The 19556-nt window shown below is 41.2% G+C and overlaps 1 protein-coding gene across 4 annotated transcripts in view; it reads right to left on the reverse strand.

Annotated features, from left to right (window-relative positions):
- Nucleotides 1–333: 333 nt before the first annotated feature.
- NOL10 (nucleolar protein 10) overlaps nucleotides 334–19556 on the reverse strand; it is a 115774-nt gene continuing 96551 nt past the window's right edge. For 3 of the 4 annotated variants that reach the window (XM_025354156.1, XM_025354153.1, XM_025354155.1), the window contains exons 17-20: nucleotides 18278–18451; nucleotides 17746–17993; nucleotides 6477–6579; nucleotides 334–888 (exon numbers count right to left, since the gene is read on the reverse strand). In XM_025354156.1, coding sequence (XP_025209941.1) covers nucleotides 769–888; nucleotides 6477–6579; nucleotides 17746–17993; nucleotides 18278–18451 — 645 coding nt within the window. In that variant the 3' untranslated portion in view covers nucleotides 334–768. The remainder of the gene's footprint in view (nucleotides 889–6476; nucleotides 6580–17745; nucleotides 17994–18277; nucleotides 18452–19556) is intronic. The other variant, XM_025354152.1, reaches the window with a different exon arrangement.

Raw genomic sequence — 19556 nt, forward strand, 5'->3', positions numbered from 1 at the left:
CTGCTTGTGCTTCACCTTCCGCCACGATAGTAAGCTTCCCGGGGCCTCCGTAGCCATGCTTCCTGTACCACCTGCAGAACTGTGAGTCAATTAAACCTTTTTCTGTACTTATAAATTACCCAGTTTCAGGTAGTTCTTTCTAGCAGGGCAAGAAAAGATAAATACAGTGCTCAGTTTTAGATTTTTGGATTTGGGACGCTCTCAACCTGCGCCATTAGATTATACTCTCTTGGTATAAATTATTTAAAAACAAATCCCAAACTAGTACATAAACAAGCCAAACAAACCTATCAACATACACTTATAAACACAAACACAGGCAATACACAGACACCAGGTAAAACAGAGATGGTATTTCCGGATGGTTTAATCATGAATGGCAGTAGGCAGTGTAGGAACAAAGTTCCTAGAGCATGATAAATCTTGGTTTCTAGCACAGGATAAACCTTTCATTTCATGGTGTACATTTCACAATATTAAAAAAAACCCCAACCTGGTTTACATGATTAAAACCACGGGGAAAGGACAATGTTTCCAGGGAGCAATGACTTGCAAGCTCACCCTTGGGCTATGTGGTGGCCATCGGCAGGGCCCAGCTTCACAGTCCAATCCACAAAGCACAGGTTTTCAAATCTTTACCTCTGTGTACAAGAATGTACATGGAACTTTAAAAACGTGTGTTCCCTTATCTGTGTTGAACACTCTTAACGACGATCAGTTTGGGGGAGACATACCCCTCCCTAATCACAGGTAGGATCACTTCCCAAATCAATGAAACGACCGTCCTCTTTTGTGTCTTGACTTCAGGTGTCCGGCTGAACGACGGAGTCTTTTCCTTTCTTGTCGATGCAGTTTCTCAGCCTCCTGTTGCTTCTTCTGCTGTTCAGACTAAAAGAGAAAATTAAATGAGTAGAGAGAAACAGAGAAAATCCTATACCTCTTTTCTGGTAACCGTCAGGATGCCAACAGTACTGCCACCAATCTCAGACCTGCTGCCAGGAGAAACGCTGCCCACAGGCTCCAGGGGACATGGTGGGGCTGCCTGGACTCCGCTCTGACAAACGCTACCCTGGCAGAAACAGCAGGACCAAGGCCAACTTTCACCATCAATGCAAAAGCAGAAATTCTGAACCCCAGGCAAGAGAAGGGCCCTAATAGACCAGTCTACTACAAAGTAGGAGACTGGTTTTTCAACCAACACACTCACACAACCACTGTGTTGTTTTAAAAGAGCCTACAAAAGAGCCACCTTGAAGATGGTATCACTTACAGAGTGTCCACTTTCCTTTTAGAGATCTTTGTTTACAAACTAGAGCCATTCGTTTATTCCCACTGTTTTTAAAAACAAAAGAAAAAAATACTTAAATGTACTAAAAGTACATTATTAAAACACTCATTCATAGAACTTTCTCCCAAGAATTTTTAGCTGTTTCCCAAAACTCCACCTCTCCTTCCTTAAAAGCAGCAAACTGCTCTCATTAATCACTGATGAAAGCGAGGCAGACGATGCCCAAGTTCACAGCTGCAGTAAGCACGTGGACTCCCGGGCTGACTGCTGGAAACGTGCTCACTTTTGTTCTCAATGCTCATTGGCTCACATGGGAGCTGGAACTCCTCCCTCCCCATCCCCAGCACCAAATGGTTTAACTACTTTCAGCAGAAATCCTTAGAAGATTATCAATGCAGAAGCCACAACAAAGTAAGAATTATACAGTTTTAAAAACACATTTGATGGTTTTGAAAATACAAACACCTGAATGTAAAGCTCAAAAAAAAAAAAAAAAATTCTTAGTGGTGGAACTACGCAGATGGTAAACTGAGAAAGCATTGTCAGGGGCCTCAGTTGATAAAGTGGAAAAGCATCGCCTTATGGACACCCAGGGAACCTGCTTCACTGGGATCTGTATTTTCTTTTTCTTTTTTTGAGATGGAGTCTCGCTCTGTTGCCAGGCTGGAGTGCAATGGCACACTCTCGGCTCACTGCAACCTCCGCCTCCCGATTCAAGCGATTCCCCCGCCTCAGCCTCCAGAGTAGCTGGGACTACAGGTGACCACGCCTGGCTAGTTTTTTTTTTTTTTTTTTGAGACCGAGCCTCCCTCAGTCACCCAGGCTGGAGTGCAGTGGCGCGATCTCTGCTCACTGCAAGCCCCGCCTCCCGGGTTTATGCCATTCTCTGCCTCAGCCTCCCGAGTAGCTGGGACTATAGGCGCCCACCACCATGCCCGGCTATATTTTTTATATTTTTAGTAGAGATGGGGTTTCACTGTGTTGTCCAGGATGGTCTCAATCTCTTGACCTCGTGATCCACCCACCTCGGCCTCCCAAAGTGCTGGGATTTCAGGCGTGCACCACCACGCCCAGCCAGGATCTATATTTTCTACACACCTAACACAAAACATGCATCTGTATGTTACCCTTGAGGAGAAAGTCTCCACATTCACCTCTTGTGGATATTACCCAATCTTCTAAAATTAAGGAGTTGAAAGTGAGAGAATAGTGGGGAAGGAAAGCAATTTGTAATGTCAAAAAAAAAAAAAAAAAAAAAAAAAAGATGCATTTCTCCTATTCTAAGAAGCTCTTAAACCGGGTTTCTGAATAATTCTTTAAGTCCCTTCTCTGATTATTACCATTCTTCGACTGTCTTTTCAAAGTAAATCCTATCCTGTGTATTCTGATCCTATCCCAAACTCCTCTACTGTGCTCTGTCTTGGAGGGTACCACCCGAGCCCAGGCTGCTGCCCGTCCTAACCATGGCCACCACGGAGTTGCCTTCCTTGTGCTCTGCTTCCTCTCAAATACCCCTTAAGGCAACTCTCCATGCAACAGCCGGAGGATTTAAAAATAAAATAGAAATACTATGTCAGTTCAGTCCTGTGCTTACTGAAACTGTGCAAAGTTTGGTCCTTTACCAAACAATCTCACAGCCCTCTGCTCACCTTTGAAGCACTTGCCATAGTTCTAATGACATAATTAGAGGTATATAATTTTTACCCGCTGTCTCTCTCTCCCATAGACTGAGAACTGTGGTGGCAAGAGCCATGTCTGTCCCTAGCATGAAGCACAGGGCAGGCATCAATACACACGCATTAATGGAAAACTCAGAACTCCTTCTAACACTCCCTAGCTGAGCGAGTGATGACATCACCAGGAGCCCGGTAAAGTGAACCAATACCAGTTATTCAATATTTCGCTTCTTCATGTTAATCAGAATTTATTTAAAAAGGGTTTCTTCAGGCCAGACGTGGTGGCTCATGCCTGTAATCCCAGCACTTTGGGAGGCTGAGGCAGGCTGATCACAAGGTCAGGAAATCGAGACCATCCTGGCTAACACGGTGAAACCCCGTGTTTACTAAAAATACAAAACATTATCTGGGTGTGGTGGTGGGGGCCTGTAGTGCCAGCCACTTGGGAGGCTGAGGCAGGAGAATGGCGTGAACCCGGGAGGTGGAGCTTGCAGCAAGCTGAGATCGCACCACTGCACTCCAGCCTGGGAGACAGAGCGAGACTCTGTCTCAAGAAAAAGAAAGAAAGAAAAAAAAAAAGGAAAAGAAAAAAAAGTTTCTTCATGTAATTTTGGAAAATGATGTGCTAAATACAGATAAACAAGGTGTGTTGGAGCTTCTAAGTTAAGGCACCTTCATGAGTCTTCAACATGGACATCAGTCCAAGGTTTTTCCCTTATCTGTCTGATAGCAAAAGTAATCTTCCAGGGTCACTATTTACATCTCCTGGAACACATGGTGGGAAGCTCTGTCAGACTTTCTCCACCAAGGGAGCTTGGAGAGGAGCTTGTAAGCAGTGGTTATTGTTCTGCAGACAAATTTCAGTGCAGAAAAAGGACTAGGACTAGCCTCTCTCCCACGGCTGCATCGGAAGGCCTTGCCGCCATGTGGCGGATCCAGGAGGATCTATGGGCCCGTTAGCGCTTCTCTCGGGTGCTCCTGCCTCCTCTTGCCTACTAGTTCACCACAGCCTCCAGCACTCCTGTCACAGAGGGAGGAGAAGGACAGGTGCAGACAGACACACTTGTATCAGCAACAGCCTCAGGCTTGATGAGGAATTGTACTAAAAGAAATTTTAAAATTAGATTTGCGACTGAATCCCAGTTTTACCACTATACAATCTTAAACGACATTAAAGCATAGATTTTTCCTCTTAAATTTTACTGAAATTTTAGGAGATACATATGCAAATATGGGAAAAACTCAAGATTCTACCTGAGCGTATCAAACATGCAGTATAAAAAGAGACTTCTATGAACAACTGCCTGAATAAGTAAAATTTACTGAAAACCTGAACTCAAGTAAAACTGAGATTTAATAATTAAAATGTTTATCAAGTAAGGAAACAAACACATCAAACATTAATTGACACATTCATCAAAAACAGTTTCAAAGCCTCTGCTTGATTCAGTTATGAGGCCATAACTTAATTTAAGCAATTCTTCATACTTTTTTTTATAAACAAAAATATAATTTCAGAGCCATCTTATTTTCATTTTACTACAAATTTTAAACTGATCTTCAACTCAGTTCCTTCCAATTTAGAAAACAGTGGGAAAAGGCTTGTATTTTCAGGTTACTGCAAAGTAGGTGCTCACTCAACCCAGCAGAGGGGCCTCTGCAGGAGCTGAGGTGGCCACGCTGCAGACCTGGGATCCTTCCAGGCTGTGCTGCTCCTGCCCCATTTGACATCATTTGAGTTTCAGAGGGAATCAAGGATTGCTTCCAGGTATAAAGAAAATTGATAAGGAATTAGGAAGAGGCACAATGAGGTCCCTCTGAATGTGTATTTGGCTGATATAAGTGATAAATGTAAGAGGGCAAATTTGCTCTCAGCAAACAGAATTAACTGAAAAGCTTTTTGCACTTAGAATAATGAAGTTTTAAAAATTACTTGGCAAGCCTTCTGATGCAGGTTGGGAAAATTTTAGAGAAATCAGAGAGGAATGGGTACAGGATGTGATGAGGTGGTTCTCCAGAGATGATACACAAATGACCAATAAGCACATGATAAAATGCTCAACTCATTAGTCATTAGGGACCGCAAATCAAACAACACACCACTCACACCCACTAGCATGGCTATAATAAAGATGACAGACAGCAACAGGTTTGGTGTGGATGTGGAAAACCTGCAACCCTTATATGCTGCTTGGTGGGAATGTAAAATGGTGCAGCCACTTTGGAAAACTGTCTGACAGGTTTCTTAAAAAGTTAAATAGCTATGCTGTATGACGCAGCAATTCCGCTCCTAGGTATAGACCCAAGATAAATGAAAACACATGTTCATGAAAAAATTTACACATTCATTTTCATAGCAGATTATTACTCACTTCCCCCAAAAGAACACAACCCAAGTGTCCCTTAAAAAAGAATGAATAGCAAAATGTGTTATATACATACAATGGTATATTATTCAGCCATAAAAAGAAATGCAATTCCGATGCAAAGTTACACCACTGAATGAATAAACCTTGAAAACATTATGCTCAGTGAAGAAGCCAGTTACGAAAGACTTCACATTGAATGATTCCATTTGTATGAAATGTCCAGAACAGGCAAAGCTATAGAGACAGGAAGTAGATTAGTGGATGCCAGGGGCTGGGGGATGAAAATATGGGGGTAAATGCTAAAGGGTATAGGGCTTCTTTCTGGGGTGATGAAAATGTTCTGGAATTACATAGTGTGATGGTTGCCCAACTCAGTGAATACACTAAGAATCATTGAATTGTACACTTTAGAAGGAGCATATGGTCTGTGAATTATATCCCCCTACTACTGCTTAGGAAAAAAAAAGGGATGAAATCTTTGTCATTCTATTTGGTGACTATATTGAAGAGGACTGACTACGAATGAGAAAAAATTTTTTTGAGAAATACAACTGGATCCAGTTAACAGTAAATACTTAAGCAGTTTACTCTCCCTATAATGTGTGACAGGCATTATTACCAGTGGCTAAAAAGATGGATCTTATAAATCAATTTAGAATAGGATGACCACTGGCAGAGTAGTTTGTCTTCTAAAATGATAGTATCTGGGCAAGCTGGGGGTGACTGTCACGAGGTATCAGAACTCACCAATTCCCATTCTTCTTCAAAGTCCATATACATGCAAGGTAGCCCTACATCCTTAGAGGGTCAGGATGGGACTTTTGCTTTATAAGCCACACCTCAGGCCACAGAGCGATTCAGAAACCAAGACAGCTGGTTCATCTCCAACAGAGCTAACTCTAGGGCCACTAAGTCCCTGTCTCCCTTGGGACACCAGTGATACTCCTGGCTCTACTGTAGTCACACACTGTGCTCTTGGCCCACCAGGGGCTCTGGTTGCAGAGAAAACGCTAGAACAGGGAACACAGCTTCCTCAATAGGGAAGAGGTATGAGAAGGCTGGTCTTAGGACACACACACAAAATACTATTGAAAGCCTATTATTCTTTTGTGAATTAAAAAATAACAATAAAAGATAACTCACCCTCTTTAATGTGAATGTCAATTGTTTGCTGCCAACAGTGGTATCGGATACACTCAACGTCCCATTTTTTGCTTCAATTTTCAAACGATCTTCAAGTGTTTTGCTACGGGAAATTTAAAAGAATGCCACATTAATCAAAATTATGTTTTAATTTACTATTTGAAACAAGTTTTGATTAGAATTGATTGCGAAGAAAAATGTTTACACATGTAAATGAAAATATCATTCACTTAACACAATAAATTGAAAGAATTAGGCGCACTCAAATAGTCATTATTCATATTCCAGAGATAGACTGTAAAACAATGACTGGCAAAAACACCCACTAATTTAATATCTTAAGTGGCAGTATCAAACACTTCAATGCCTGCTACTTTTCTTACTAAAATCAATCATATTTCTGAAGACCAAATGCAAAGAGCAATCTACTTCTGAAGCCTGTAATTGACCATAATGGTCAATGGCATTTATGATATAATGATATATTTAAACAATACACAAATTCGGTATGTGAGTATTTTAGCCACTCGTCCACCTTTTACAAAGGAATGAGCACAAATTAAGTCCTCCAGGTCAAGTCACAGAGAAGAGCTATGATAATTCTTATTTTTCCTTCACTCAGTCTTAACTCAGTAGACTGCAAGCCATCATCCCACAGCATGAACAGCTTGAAACATGAATCTGTCTGATGACACTGAGAGAAAACAAAAGCAATTACACTTTGGGTAATTCCACCTGATTCAGCTCTAGTCACTGATATCTCTCCAGGTATCTTCCCTTTTAGTTTCTTACTTGACTTACTCTTTCTGACATACTTTATCCCAAATTTAAATCTCATTTCATTTCTCTCTTTTTTTTTTTTTTTGAGACGGAGTCTCGCTCTGTTGCCCAGGCTGGAGTGCAGTGGCCGGATCTCAGCGCACTGCAAGCTCCGCCTCCTGGGTTTACGCCATTCTCCTGCCTCAGCCTCCCAAGTAGCTGGGACTACAGGCGCCTGCCACCTCGCCCGGCTAGTTTTTTTTTTGTATTTTTTAGTAGAGACGGGGTTTCACCTTGTTAGCCAGGATGGTCTCGATCTCCTGACCTCGTGATCCGCCCGTCTCGGCGTCCCAAAGTGCTGGGATTACAGGCTTGAGCCACCACGCCCGGCCTCATTTCATTTCTTGATCACATTTTCCAAATTTTTCTAGGCTCTCTTTATATAATCTGTGTCTCTGTTACAGTCTGCTGTGCCCTGCATTTCACTGTTATCTGTATAATTAACACAACCCCCCTCTGCTTTCCAATAAAGAGGTTAAGTATGAATTTTGTACCCGTTATATGAAACTTCACTGAATGTTATAATAATTTTTTATTATAAACTAGAACACTGGCCCTTTTTGTTAACTTGGTTTAGAGGGAAATAAACTGAATTAAGCCTAATGATATATATTTTCAGTATGTTTAAACAGTTACTTTAACTTTTCTAGAAATGGCTAAAGCAATAGATTCTTATTCCCCTGATAAGACTGAGATAGATGAGACGGAAGACAAAACAAAGAATATGGTTCTCTTCTATTCTGTTCCCTCCTCAAAAATAGTATACTCCGTCTCCTGCCCCCCGTGCCCCAAATCACATTCAACGCAGCCTGTTAAAGTGAGAGCTAAGAAACCTGACTGAAGAAAAAAAAAGTCTGAGCTGTGTGAAAGGGTCTTCTTTTCCCTGAAATATGGTCTTTGTAACTAATCGCTGAGGAGAACACAGCTCCTAAATGATCCCCCAAAGTGATCCTTCTTTGAAATTCTGAAGCTAATGTTTGATGTTCACACCATGAGAAATTTATCTCTAGTTTACAACTTGTAGTAACGTACTAAACACACCTTCTTTATATAATTTGAGACATAAAGTGGTTAGCATAAAAGTGGCACTCTTTTCTAAGCAATAATGTTATTAAGAAGCACTTTTAAAGTACTTTTCATCTTCAAAGTTCTTTATAGACTAACTAATTAATCCTTTCAACATCCCTGAGACAGAAGTATTTATCCTTTATAGATGGCAAAAAAGGGAGGTAAGATGTGAAATGACTTGCTGCAGGCCACGTAAGATTCAGTTCTAAGCCGGATTCCAGTTTCAGAATTGCTGGTTTCCAGGCGAGTGTCAGGCCATACTTGATTTACACAGTTTTGTTCAGGAAACTTGTCCATTAAGTATACTCAATGACAAGCTTCCACATGACAAACGGAATGAAATTAAGATTTAGGTTAGCTTTTTTCCTCTTCTAACAATTCAAAAGTAAAGTGTAAATGGACTGTAGTGTGTATGTGAATTATGTGAGCCTCAGCAAATTCCTCAACCTGCTCATTTCATTCTTCTTTCTTTTCATAGCTATAAACTCTGAGGTTTCAAAGTTAACAGGGCTGCTGTGCCTATGGAGTAGCCATTCTTTTATTCCTTTACTTTCTTAATGAACTTGCTTTCACTTAAAAAAAAAAAAGTTAACAGGAATTCCAAGTAACTATATAACCATTGAGAGAAGACGGTATACAGAAAACACTAATTTAGGAAGAAAAAGACTTTTCCAGTCAATTGTGGGCAATTATTACTCTGTTAAGAATGACCTTACTTCCTCCATGATAGGGCATACACATTCTGGGGTTTCTCTCAATGTACTTTCAATGTGCACTTGTAAAAACTTGTTCTGTCTAGGCTATTTGGAAAGACAAGCTGAGTTTTGGAACAAACCATGGCAGAAGATCAGACACAGAGACCATGTGTGGAGATTTCTACATTAAAGAAGTTCCACTTCCCTCCCTTTGAAAGTCAGTTTACTGAAAGCGTTTGCTAACCAGCAGTTCCACAGCCTGCTTCTTGAGTGTGACTTTGGTCAGAGATGACCTAAGTAGACACTGCTGTAGGAACACCTGAAAACTCCTTATTGAACAGAAAAACAAAAGGGAGAACACCACACTGCATGCGCTTCTCAGCATGTTTCTTCCAGGACACTGGCAGGTGGCAGAGGAGGACTGCAGAACTGGCCTTTCCCTCCCCCTCCTCTCCCCTCCCCCACACCCCGCCCCTACTTCTTTTCCCTGCCTAGGCTTTACTTTAGGTCTGACGGCCATGGGGGACTTTTTCATTGGTTTATAGTAAAGGATTCTAGGGGAAAATCTAATTGGAACAAATAGATAAAAACAATCCCCAAATTTGTGATTGGTAAGAAAACAGATGTAGGCTTTACAATGTTAAAAGTGGGTAGAATTACTCAGTATAGAATGTAGAAAGCTCCCAGGGGAAGAAACGAGATTATTAGTATATTTATCTTAAAATAAAAAGGAAAGTGGGCAGAAACTACAAGGAAGAAAATCAAATTAAATATTTAGATGCACCAGGAAGGTTGACTGATTTACTTTGGGGTTTTAAAATACGAACACACGTGCACACACACATATTTAATTAAAACGTAGTGCTCCTCAGATGAGAGGTTTTGAATCCCGCTGCAGGGAAGGGGCAGTGTGGGGGGTGGGGGTCATATTCATAAAGGCATGTGCTTCAGGACAGAACTGAGAAGAGTTAATTAACTCTAATTAAAGGAGCCCCCGCTCCACAGTCTATACCGGAGGGAATAAATTAGAAAATGGAGAAAGAGAATCCGCAGATAAAGGATTAAGTATTTTTTAAATTTAAGTACTTTGCTTTAAATAACTACCTCAGACAAATATTTACATATGCCATAAAGTTTACTAAAAACTTTATTTGAATGCTTTCTGTTTCCACGTGTTGCTTCAAAGGCCCTATTTCAAGAGACTGAAACTCAGGCAACCATCAAATCTGATGCCTCTTCTATAGGCATAATGAAGATTTAAAAGATTCCTAACATCCGGCGATGCTGGAGTGTGGGGAAACAGGCGGTCTGGCCACAGTGCAAAGTGCTCAAGCCTTTTTGGAGGGTGATCTGGCAGTCTCTATCACACACCCCTGCTGATCCAGCAAACTCCTATTAGGAATATACTCTAAAGAAATACTTGTCCGTGTGCATACATATTTGTGACTGTGAAAAGGGTAAGAGAAAAAGCAGCAACCTAAACACCTACAGTTAGAGGAATAGTTACATAAATCACAGCACATCCACCTTATGAAATATTTATGCAGCCAGAAGGTAAGCCTACTGAACTTATAAAGAAACATTTCTAAGACTTGCTGTTAAATGAAAAGAGCAAGTTAAACAGTATAATTAGGCTGGGCACAGTGGCTCATGCCTGCAATTCCAGCACTTTGGGAGGCTGAGGCAGGAGGATGTCGTGAGGCCAGAAGTTCAAGACCAGTCTGGGCAACAAAATGAGACCCCAACTGGACAAAAAATTTAACAATTGTGGTGGCCTGTAGTCGCAGCTACTCAGGAGGGAGGGCGAGGTGGGAAGATCATTTGAGCCCAGCAGATCGAGGCTGCAGTGAACCATGATTGCGCCTCTGCACTCTAGCCTGGGCAACAGCATGAGACCCATCTCAAAAAATAACATAAAGAGTATGAACCATTCACGTTAAAGAAAAAAAGCTACAGGTATAGATCTGTGAGTGTGGACACATATAGGAGTGAATGTATTTTTTAAAGGCGAGAAATATGGTGCGCACACAGCCATGACCTCAGGAAGGGAGGTGGGGGATAGGAGAGGCTTTAACCTTCAGTCCACACTCTTAGGTATTACAATGATAACATGCCTACATAGTACTGAGGACATATTCATTGAGTAATACAAGATTCTCTTTTCAAAAATGTAAGTCTGGAATTTAATTACTTCCCAGACTAGATTTTTAAATGCTTATATTAAAACTAAGCTGCATTACCTCAGCTCTTATCCACTATCAGAGGAACGTGAGCTGAAGAGTAAAAACATGCCATATTAATTAACAAAGTGGATAATGTTGCAGACATGATAAAAAGCTCACCCAAAGCTACCAAGCTACCCGGTGAAGAAGATGAGCTCCCCAAAGGCAGGAACTGTCTTAAACAATTTCTAGGACCTACCACAGGGCATTTGAAAGCATTCAAAGAATGCTTTCATAAATGGAACTGAAAGGCTGCCTGGCAGCTAGTATTGACTACCCAAGAAGAGAAGTTATCCCCATCTACTGAAATGTGGAGAGTTTTCATTCTAAGGACTCTCTTCTTCCACTGTTCACCAATGCACACAGCTCCACTCCTATACTTTGCAGGTCACGGCTGCTCCAGATACCAGAAACGGTTGATGTGCCCAGATTCCTGAGGCCAACAAGCATGGCCTTCCCAATCTTTCTACCTCTAACCAGAATTATGTCCCCTATGTCCATGCATCTGGAGTTCTTTCCTCCGTGTCTCTGAGGATGCACACCTTGTCTTTTCTGAGGCTCTCCTTACCTGGTTCTCGGGCCCACTGCCACCCGGTTCCTTACCAGATGCTACTTTGTCAATTGACTCAATTCTCTCAATTCCTTACTATCCCCTTTCTGTGGCTGAGTCTTCTCTGCCTACTAACAAATCATGTCTCTCGAGTCTATAAACCGCTTCCCATCAAGTTATTGGCTTTCATCCCTTTCTTTCACTACCAAACTTCTTGAAAGACTTACCTACACTAACTGTTTACCGTGTTTTCTATCTCCCAGTCACTCATCTCTCTACTGCAGTTGGCCATTTGGCGGGACGGAGAAACAGTGCCAGTGAGGCCAGCTGCATACCGGCCTTTTCCCAGCCTTCGTGCCTGGGCTTCTCTGTTCCGCTGGGTGGCAGGACCACTCCCTTGCCTCAGACACGCTCCAGGTTTGGCCCTTGCCAGTTTTCCTCTCAGCTGGTTACTGCCCATCTTCTTTGTCTGCTTTCTAACAGAATTCTTAGTCCTACGCAATCAGTACCTCTGTGAAGTCTCTAAAATTCTATGCAAATACATCACAGGCATTTGTAATTTTCTCTAGAGAGGTGTATGGTATGGATTTTATCACAGGTTCAAGTAAAATAATTGTTTTTCCCCAAGGTTCCATTCTTAGCCCTAATCTTACTCTATACAATGATAGTAAATCTCTTTTCATTCATGATCTTGACCACACAATAAAGGCTGGTATCTCTCAAACTGACATCTCCAGCCTCCTCTTCCTGGGCCTGATGGACATTGCCATTGATTTACTGAATGTGACACAGAAGACGCATGGGCTCAACCCAGCTCATTACTTTTAGCCCTAAACCTACTCTGCATTCTGTATTTTTTACCTCAAGGGCAACATTGCTAGACATCTCCACATCATCCCTGACTATTCCCTTCTCCTTTGATATTATCAGGAACCGACGGTGGAGTTTGTGCCCATTTTTCTTTCTCACTCTTAGTCTTCTGGTCTGTCTGCTCCTCTCCACCCCATTATTCAGGCCTGTGGCCCTTCTAACTGGGATGATTCTAATAGTTTGAGAGCTGGTCTGTGGGTGTCCAGCTTCTCCGCACATTGTCTTTCTAAAATGGAGGTATTTTGCTAATGGGTTTCTGGGATTAGGGACTTTTTATGCCTATGCTTTTATTTGCTATAACAAACATGTACTGCTTTTATTATAAAAGTACTTATAATACTAGGGGAAGGGTTGGAATAGATTTGATCCCATTCTTCTAAGCTGTTCAGATTGTGGCTTTCCAGTGCTTGCTCGGCCACCCCTTCAGGCACCCGGTGCTCTGGCTGCAGGAAGGCACCCCCCACCCTTTGAATGGCCCGCCTGTGGCTGTGCTGTGCCTCTGCCAGGAATGCTATCTTTCCCACCAGCCCTGAGCGCTCCACTCTGCATCTTTCCACAACCAGTTTCCATATGACTTCAAGGCCCCCCAAATTCAGCTCCTTCTTTCTTATGGTCTTTTCCCATGAATGCTTCAGGTACACAGGCCACGTCTTTCTTCCCATCCCCTGGGTCTAGAATGCGGGTCTGCTCGCACTGAGCAGTTGATAAATGCTTGATGAATGGGTGGTGGAGAGGCTGATAAGTGGATGAACAGACTCACAAATAACATTAGCACACTGTAAGGCATAAAAATACATGTCAACAGACACACGTTTATCTAAAGCCATATGACCACACCAAGCAACGCAGACAGCTCACTCAAGGCTCCAGTTACCATTCATGATCCACCTTTCCCTTTATAGAAACAGTTTTAAAGCTGGGCAAGTCCAAGTCAACATTTAAATAGAACACATTCAATCTGATGTTGTCTCTTGTTAACTGGCTTGCGGTAACTTGCAGAATAAACATACAGAGTCACTTTAGTTCTCTGAAGGATCATGGTTTAATGCTTCACTAAATACTCATGTAAATATTATCACTTGTATAGTTCTCAAAAAGGATGTTTAACTTAGTGATATTTAACTTAGTAAGAATGTTTAACTTGGTGATATTTAACTTAGTAAGAATGTTTAACTTGGTGATATTTAACTTAGTAAGAATGTTTAACTTGGTGATATTTAACTTAGAATGTTTAACTACAGTTTATTCACCTCACTATGGTTTATTCTTAGATATAAATTTTTATTCCCTTTGTTTTATACTTCCATTTCCTACTACAGCCCCCAGGCAAAAGGAAGAATGTTAGAGAGATTAGTCAGACCGCCTACCCCCAAATCACAGCCTCCTGTTGCCGTGGTCACACTCAAAACAACTGCTCCCAGATTTTCCTGGTCAATGGCTATGGGGAAAATGAGTCCTTTCTCAGCAGATTTTGAAGGAGTAAGTTCTGAGTTGCCTGATGTGTTGTCACGGCAAAGAAGATTCAACTTTCAGCAAGTATTTCTCAAGTGCCCACTCTATTCTAAGTACTTAATCAAGAGCCAGAGATAAAGCAGTAAATAGAGCAAGACAAAAACAGCATATACTCAACAAATAAATTTAATCCACAGAACCAGAACAGCACAAACCAAGTAGGACTCCCAATAAAACACCTACACATAACAGCTGTATAAAAAGTGAGACTGCACACACTGCTGGAGAATGTAAAATGGTGCAGCCTGTGCACAAGTTTGCCGGTTTCTGAAAAGGCTAAACGTAAGAGTTACTATATGACCAGCAATTTCTTCTGATTCTTACACATAGATGAAAACACATGCAAAACACATGTAAAACTGTATAAACCAATGTTCGCAGCAACATTATTCACAATAGCCAAAAAGTGGAAACTACCCACGTGTCCATCAACTGACGAAGGAATACACAAACTGGTCTACACACACACTGGAATATTACTTGGTAATGAAAACAAATGGAGTGGAGTTGTCCCTTGGTATCCGCTGGGGAATTGGTTCCAGGACCTCCCTTGGATACTAAAAATCCATGGATGTTCAAGTCATATAAAATGGTGTGGTTATTTCCATATAACCTGTGCACATCTTCTCCTGTATGTTAAATTATCTCTAGATTACTTATAATACCTAATACAATGTAAATGCTACATGCATAGTTGTTATACTATTGATTAGGGAATAAAGTCAAGAAAAAAGTCTGTACACGTTCAGTACGGTTACAAATTTTTTCTGAATATTTTCAACCCATATTGGTTGAATCTATGGATGAGGAACCCTCGGATACAGAGGGCCGACTATACCAACAGATGCTACAACACAGATGAACATTAAAGACACTGTGCTAAGAGAAAGAGGCCAGCCACAAAAGGCCACACATCGTATAGTTCCTTTTACATGAGATGTCAGAATAGGCAAATCGAGAGACAGAAAAGTAAACTACTGGCTGCCTCAGGATGGGATATGGGGTGATGTGGGGTGACTGCCCATGAGGCATGGGGTTTCCTTTTGGGGTGACGGTAATGTTCTAAAATTATGGTGATGGTTCCAGAATTCTGTGAATATACTAAAAACCAGTGAACTGCATGCTTTTAGTAGATTAATTGTATGTTACATAAATTATATCTCAAGAAAGTTGTTATTTTAAAAAGTGAGGTTGGTCACTAAAGAAAACATCTTCAAAAGATATCAAGAACACTAGAGTTGACCCTCGAACGACATGGGTTTGCACTATACTGCTCTACTTACACACAGTTTTTCCAATAAAAGTTAACACCATTACTTGCCTCCCCTGCCTCCCTTTCACTTCCTCCTGTTCTGTCTTTGCCCCTGAGACAGGAAGACCAATCCCTCCTCTTCTTCGTCCTCAGACTACTCCACATGAAGACAACAAGGATGAATACCTTTACAATGATCCTCTCCCATCTAATGTATAGTAAATATATTTTCCTTTCCTTATGATTTTCTTAATAACATTTTCTTTCCTCCAACTTATCTTATTATATGAGTACAGTATACGATACATAGAACATACAAAATATGTGGTAATTGACCCCTGACTGTTAAAAATTCTGGTCACTAGTAGGGATATTCTAGGATCTAAGTCACCAGGAAGGTTTAAAAAAAAAAAAAAAGTTTTCGAGAAATCAAAAGTTGTATGTGTTAGGTCTAGACTTTCTAGTGAAAATAAATACGTAACACAAAAAGTTAAATGCATGCATATATATATATATATCTTCTTTTTTTTTTTTGAGATGGAGTCTAGCACTGTTGCCAGACTGGAGTGCAGTGGTGCGATCTCGGCTCACTGCAACTTCCACCTCCCAGGTTCAAATAATTCTCCTGCCTCAGCCTCCTGAGTAGGTGGGACTACAGGCATGCACCGCCACATCAGCTAATTTTTGTATTTTTAGTAGAGACAGCATCTCACCATGTTGGCCAGGATGGTCTCAACTCCTGACCTCATGATCTGCCCATCTAGGCCTCCCAAAGTGCTAGGATTACAGGCGTGAGCCACCGTGCCCAGCCTAAATGCACATTTTTTTTTACTTTCCAGGGCATTGGCACTCCTAGCCCTCAAGTTGTTCAAGGGTCAACTCTACTAGCTTCTTTATTCATGTACACATCTTTTGTTAGTTCATCAGAACCAGAATTTTGAGGTGCTTCTGAATTCTAAATTGAAGGATTCACTACCTCTGGTGTTGCAGATACTTGCTAGAAGATGGTGAAATAAAGATGAGTAAAATACATCTCAACCCCAGAAACAATTCCACCTGTTCACTGATGTCCTCCCCACCCTTTTCCTCCTCCCACTTCGGAAAAAACACCTTCTCCTGCATGGAGAGCTGGGAGCTGGAGAAGTGCAAGGTACAGAAATGTACTGACCCCAAGCTAACACCTCGTCTATTCTGCCCAATCCTTCTGCTCCACCTCAAGACTGCTCCCTTGGCTCCCCAGACATTCCAGTTATTCTTTTAAGACACCTCCTGTGACTGTCTATCATATTCCAATCCTGTGCATCAATACTTTGCCTAAGAATTCTCAAAGCAGAGAATTGCATAATTTAGAGTTTATATACAACTTGGGCTTGACACCTAGCTTGTTCCTCATGCAGACTCTTGACAACTGAAAATTATTCAAATAAAACTACCTTTTCTGGGGAAGGTTAATTTTTTTGGAGTGGGGGTAAATATAACATAAAACCTACCATTTTATTCATTTTTAACTAGACAGTTCAGCAGCATTAAGTACATTCACACTGTTGTACAACCACCACTACCAACTATTTCCAGCACATTTTCATAATCCAACCTGAAACTCTGTACCCATGAAACACTCGACAACCACCATTCTGTTTTCTGCCTCTTTCTACATATTTGCCTATTCTAGAATACCACTCTTTTTCATCTCTCAATTTTCCTGAAAAAGACTTAAAACTTCTGGCAAATTTTCCAAGTAACTTTTTCAATAACCAGGTAAAGCGAGATGGGGTAAACATAACCGAGGTTCTAATTTTTTAAAATAACTTTGTGAAGAAGCAGAAAAGTTATCATCTCCTAGCAACCACTGTCCAAAAGGCTTCAAAGCACCGATCTGTAGGGCACAGAATAAGTATTTGTAGGTGAGGGAACCTCATGGGGAAAAAACAAGGACAAGGAAAGTGTGTGGCTTTTGCAGCTTAAAAGTGTTCCACTGATACTCATAAGGCTACCTCTACCCTATATTTTACTGCATGTAAACTATACCTCAAAAAGTTGTGACAAATAAGTAAATCCCCTAGAGACCAATGTACTTCAATAGCAACACTCCCCTCAGGCCTCCTGCGTGCTTCCCTCACATCACCTCCCACATGGCCTTACCTCCCGCTTCCCTCGTCCCCTCTACCCTCTGCACCTCCATCATCCAAAGACAGAAATGTCATCTTTAGGGCGATGTGCCAGAGAGGAAAAGCAAGGGCTTGGCTACATGTCAACTGTGTGCTCAGGCAGTGCTACTCACTTCATCAGTTTCTGCTTTGTGGCAGAATCTTTGAAGCTTCTAAATTCTTCTCCTGCTTTGATCTCATAAAACTGGGGCTTTAGGACTGTCTGCTGGTCCTCCTTGAGTCGTTCCTGTCGCTTCACTTTTTCCTCCTGCTGGAGGAGTCTGCGTTGCTTCCTGACCTCTTCAACCCAGGCTTTTTCATCATCTGAACTCTCCGAACTTTCTGCATCACTCGGTTTTCCTTCCGGCTCTTCCTCCTCTTCCTGAGAATAAAAATAGTAAGCAGCAACTCCTTTCCCCCAAACACAGACCCCTTGTTTTCTCTGAAGCAGCAACTGGCCCATTAATGAGTGCCTAACAGCTACTCTACTGCATGCATCAGGAGAAATGCCTTTAATTAAATAAGAGAATACTCCTAAGCCCAATGTCAATCACTTAATATGGAATTAATTACATCTCAAGTATAATCGAAGACTCTTCTAACTTACAAAGAAAACATTATATTAAAGAAACAGTAGCAAATTCTAAAAGATAAGGAGTACATTACTTTTTCACGCAGTTCTTGTTGCTCTAAGAGTCTTAGCTTCTTTTTCCTTTTTTCACTAATTTTTGAAACAAGTGGATTCAGAAGCCTGAATTCTTCACTCTCTTCATCTACTTGGAAGTCAGGGTTCTCAAACATAACTTTAAATCGATCATCGGTGAGAATACTAGGAAGACTCTATAAGGAGGAAAAAGTATGTAAAAATTTAAGTTAATATCTGATTAAAATTTGACCAGAAACATGGTTTTAAAACACTGATTCTATTATAAATTAATAAGCGGCACGAGGCATACATTATGAACTCATTATGAAATTTCTTCCAGGACTTCCATTGTGCCCCTAGGTTTCAGCTGTCACCACCAAAAGAACCTCTGCTAATCTACTTTGCAGATGATCTACACCAGTTGGCCATTACACACAATGAGCTAAGAATGAGTCTTTTGGCTAACTTTATGCTTAACGCATTAGAAAGAATTTCTTCAATTAACATTTTAATGCAAAAAGTACCTTTTAAGAAAATACGTAAGTTTTTAAAACATGGCTTTTATTATTTTTTAGAGACAGGGTCTCACTCTGTCACCCAGGCTGGAGTGCAATGGCACAATCACGGCTCACTGCAGCCCCAACCTCCTGGGCTCAAGTGATCCTGCCACCTCAGTCAGCCTCCCAAGTAGCTGGGACCACAGGTGCACCACCGCACCTGGCTAACTTTTTATTTTTTGTAGAGATGGGTCTCACTATGTTGCCCAGGCTGGTCTTGAAGTCCCGGGCTCAAGCAATTTCTGATGCCTTGGCCTCCCAAAGTACTGGGATTACAGGTGTGAGCCACTGTACCTGAAAACAGGGCTTTTAAACAAAGCTTAGTTACTACGCTGACTTAAAATAAGCAATTCTTTCAACTTCAGATTCCAAAACTGGGAGAGGAAGTATACAAAGTCAGTAACTCACATGGTGGGATGGAGGAAGCTGGTGATGTAAGTTTACCAATTCCAGCTGAGTTACTGGGAAACAGAAGGGACGTTTCCATCTCCTACCGGGTGATTTCATTAATATTTCCCCTCAGGTCAACTAACTGTTGCCAAAGGATATTGTGTATCCTTCAGACACAAAAACTTCGGCTACTGAGACCCATTTAGATAGCTCGGGACTGACACTAAATTCCTTTTTATTTGTACCATTTTCAATGGAAAGTCTTCTAAAACTGTACTGTAAACTTACCTGTTCACTTAAGTAGATGACAGAGAATCTTACACATTTAGGACTGTCTTATCGTTCCTTCTCT

This window comes from Theropithecus gelada, chromosome 13 (assembly GCF_003255815.1).
Source record: "Theropithecus gelada isolate Dixy chromosome 13, Tgel_1.0, whole genome shotgun sequence".
In the NCBI taxonomy this organism is placed as follows: Eukaryota; Metazoa; Chordata; class Mammalia; order Primates; family Cercopithecidae; genus Theropithecus; species Theropithecus gelada.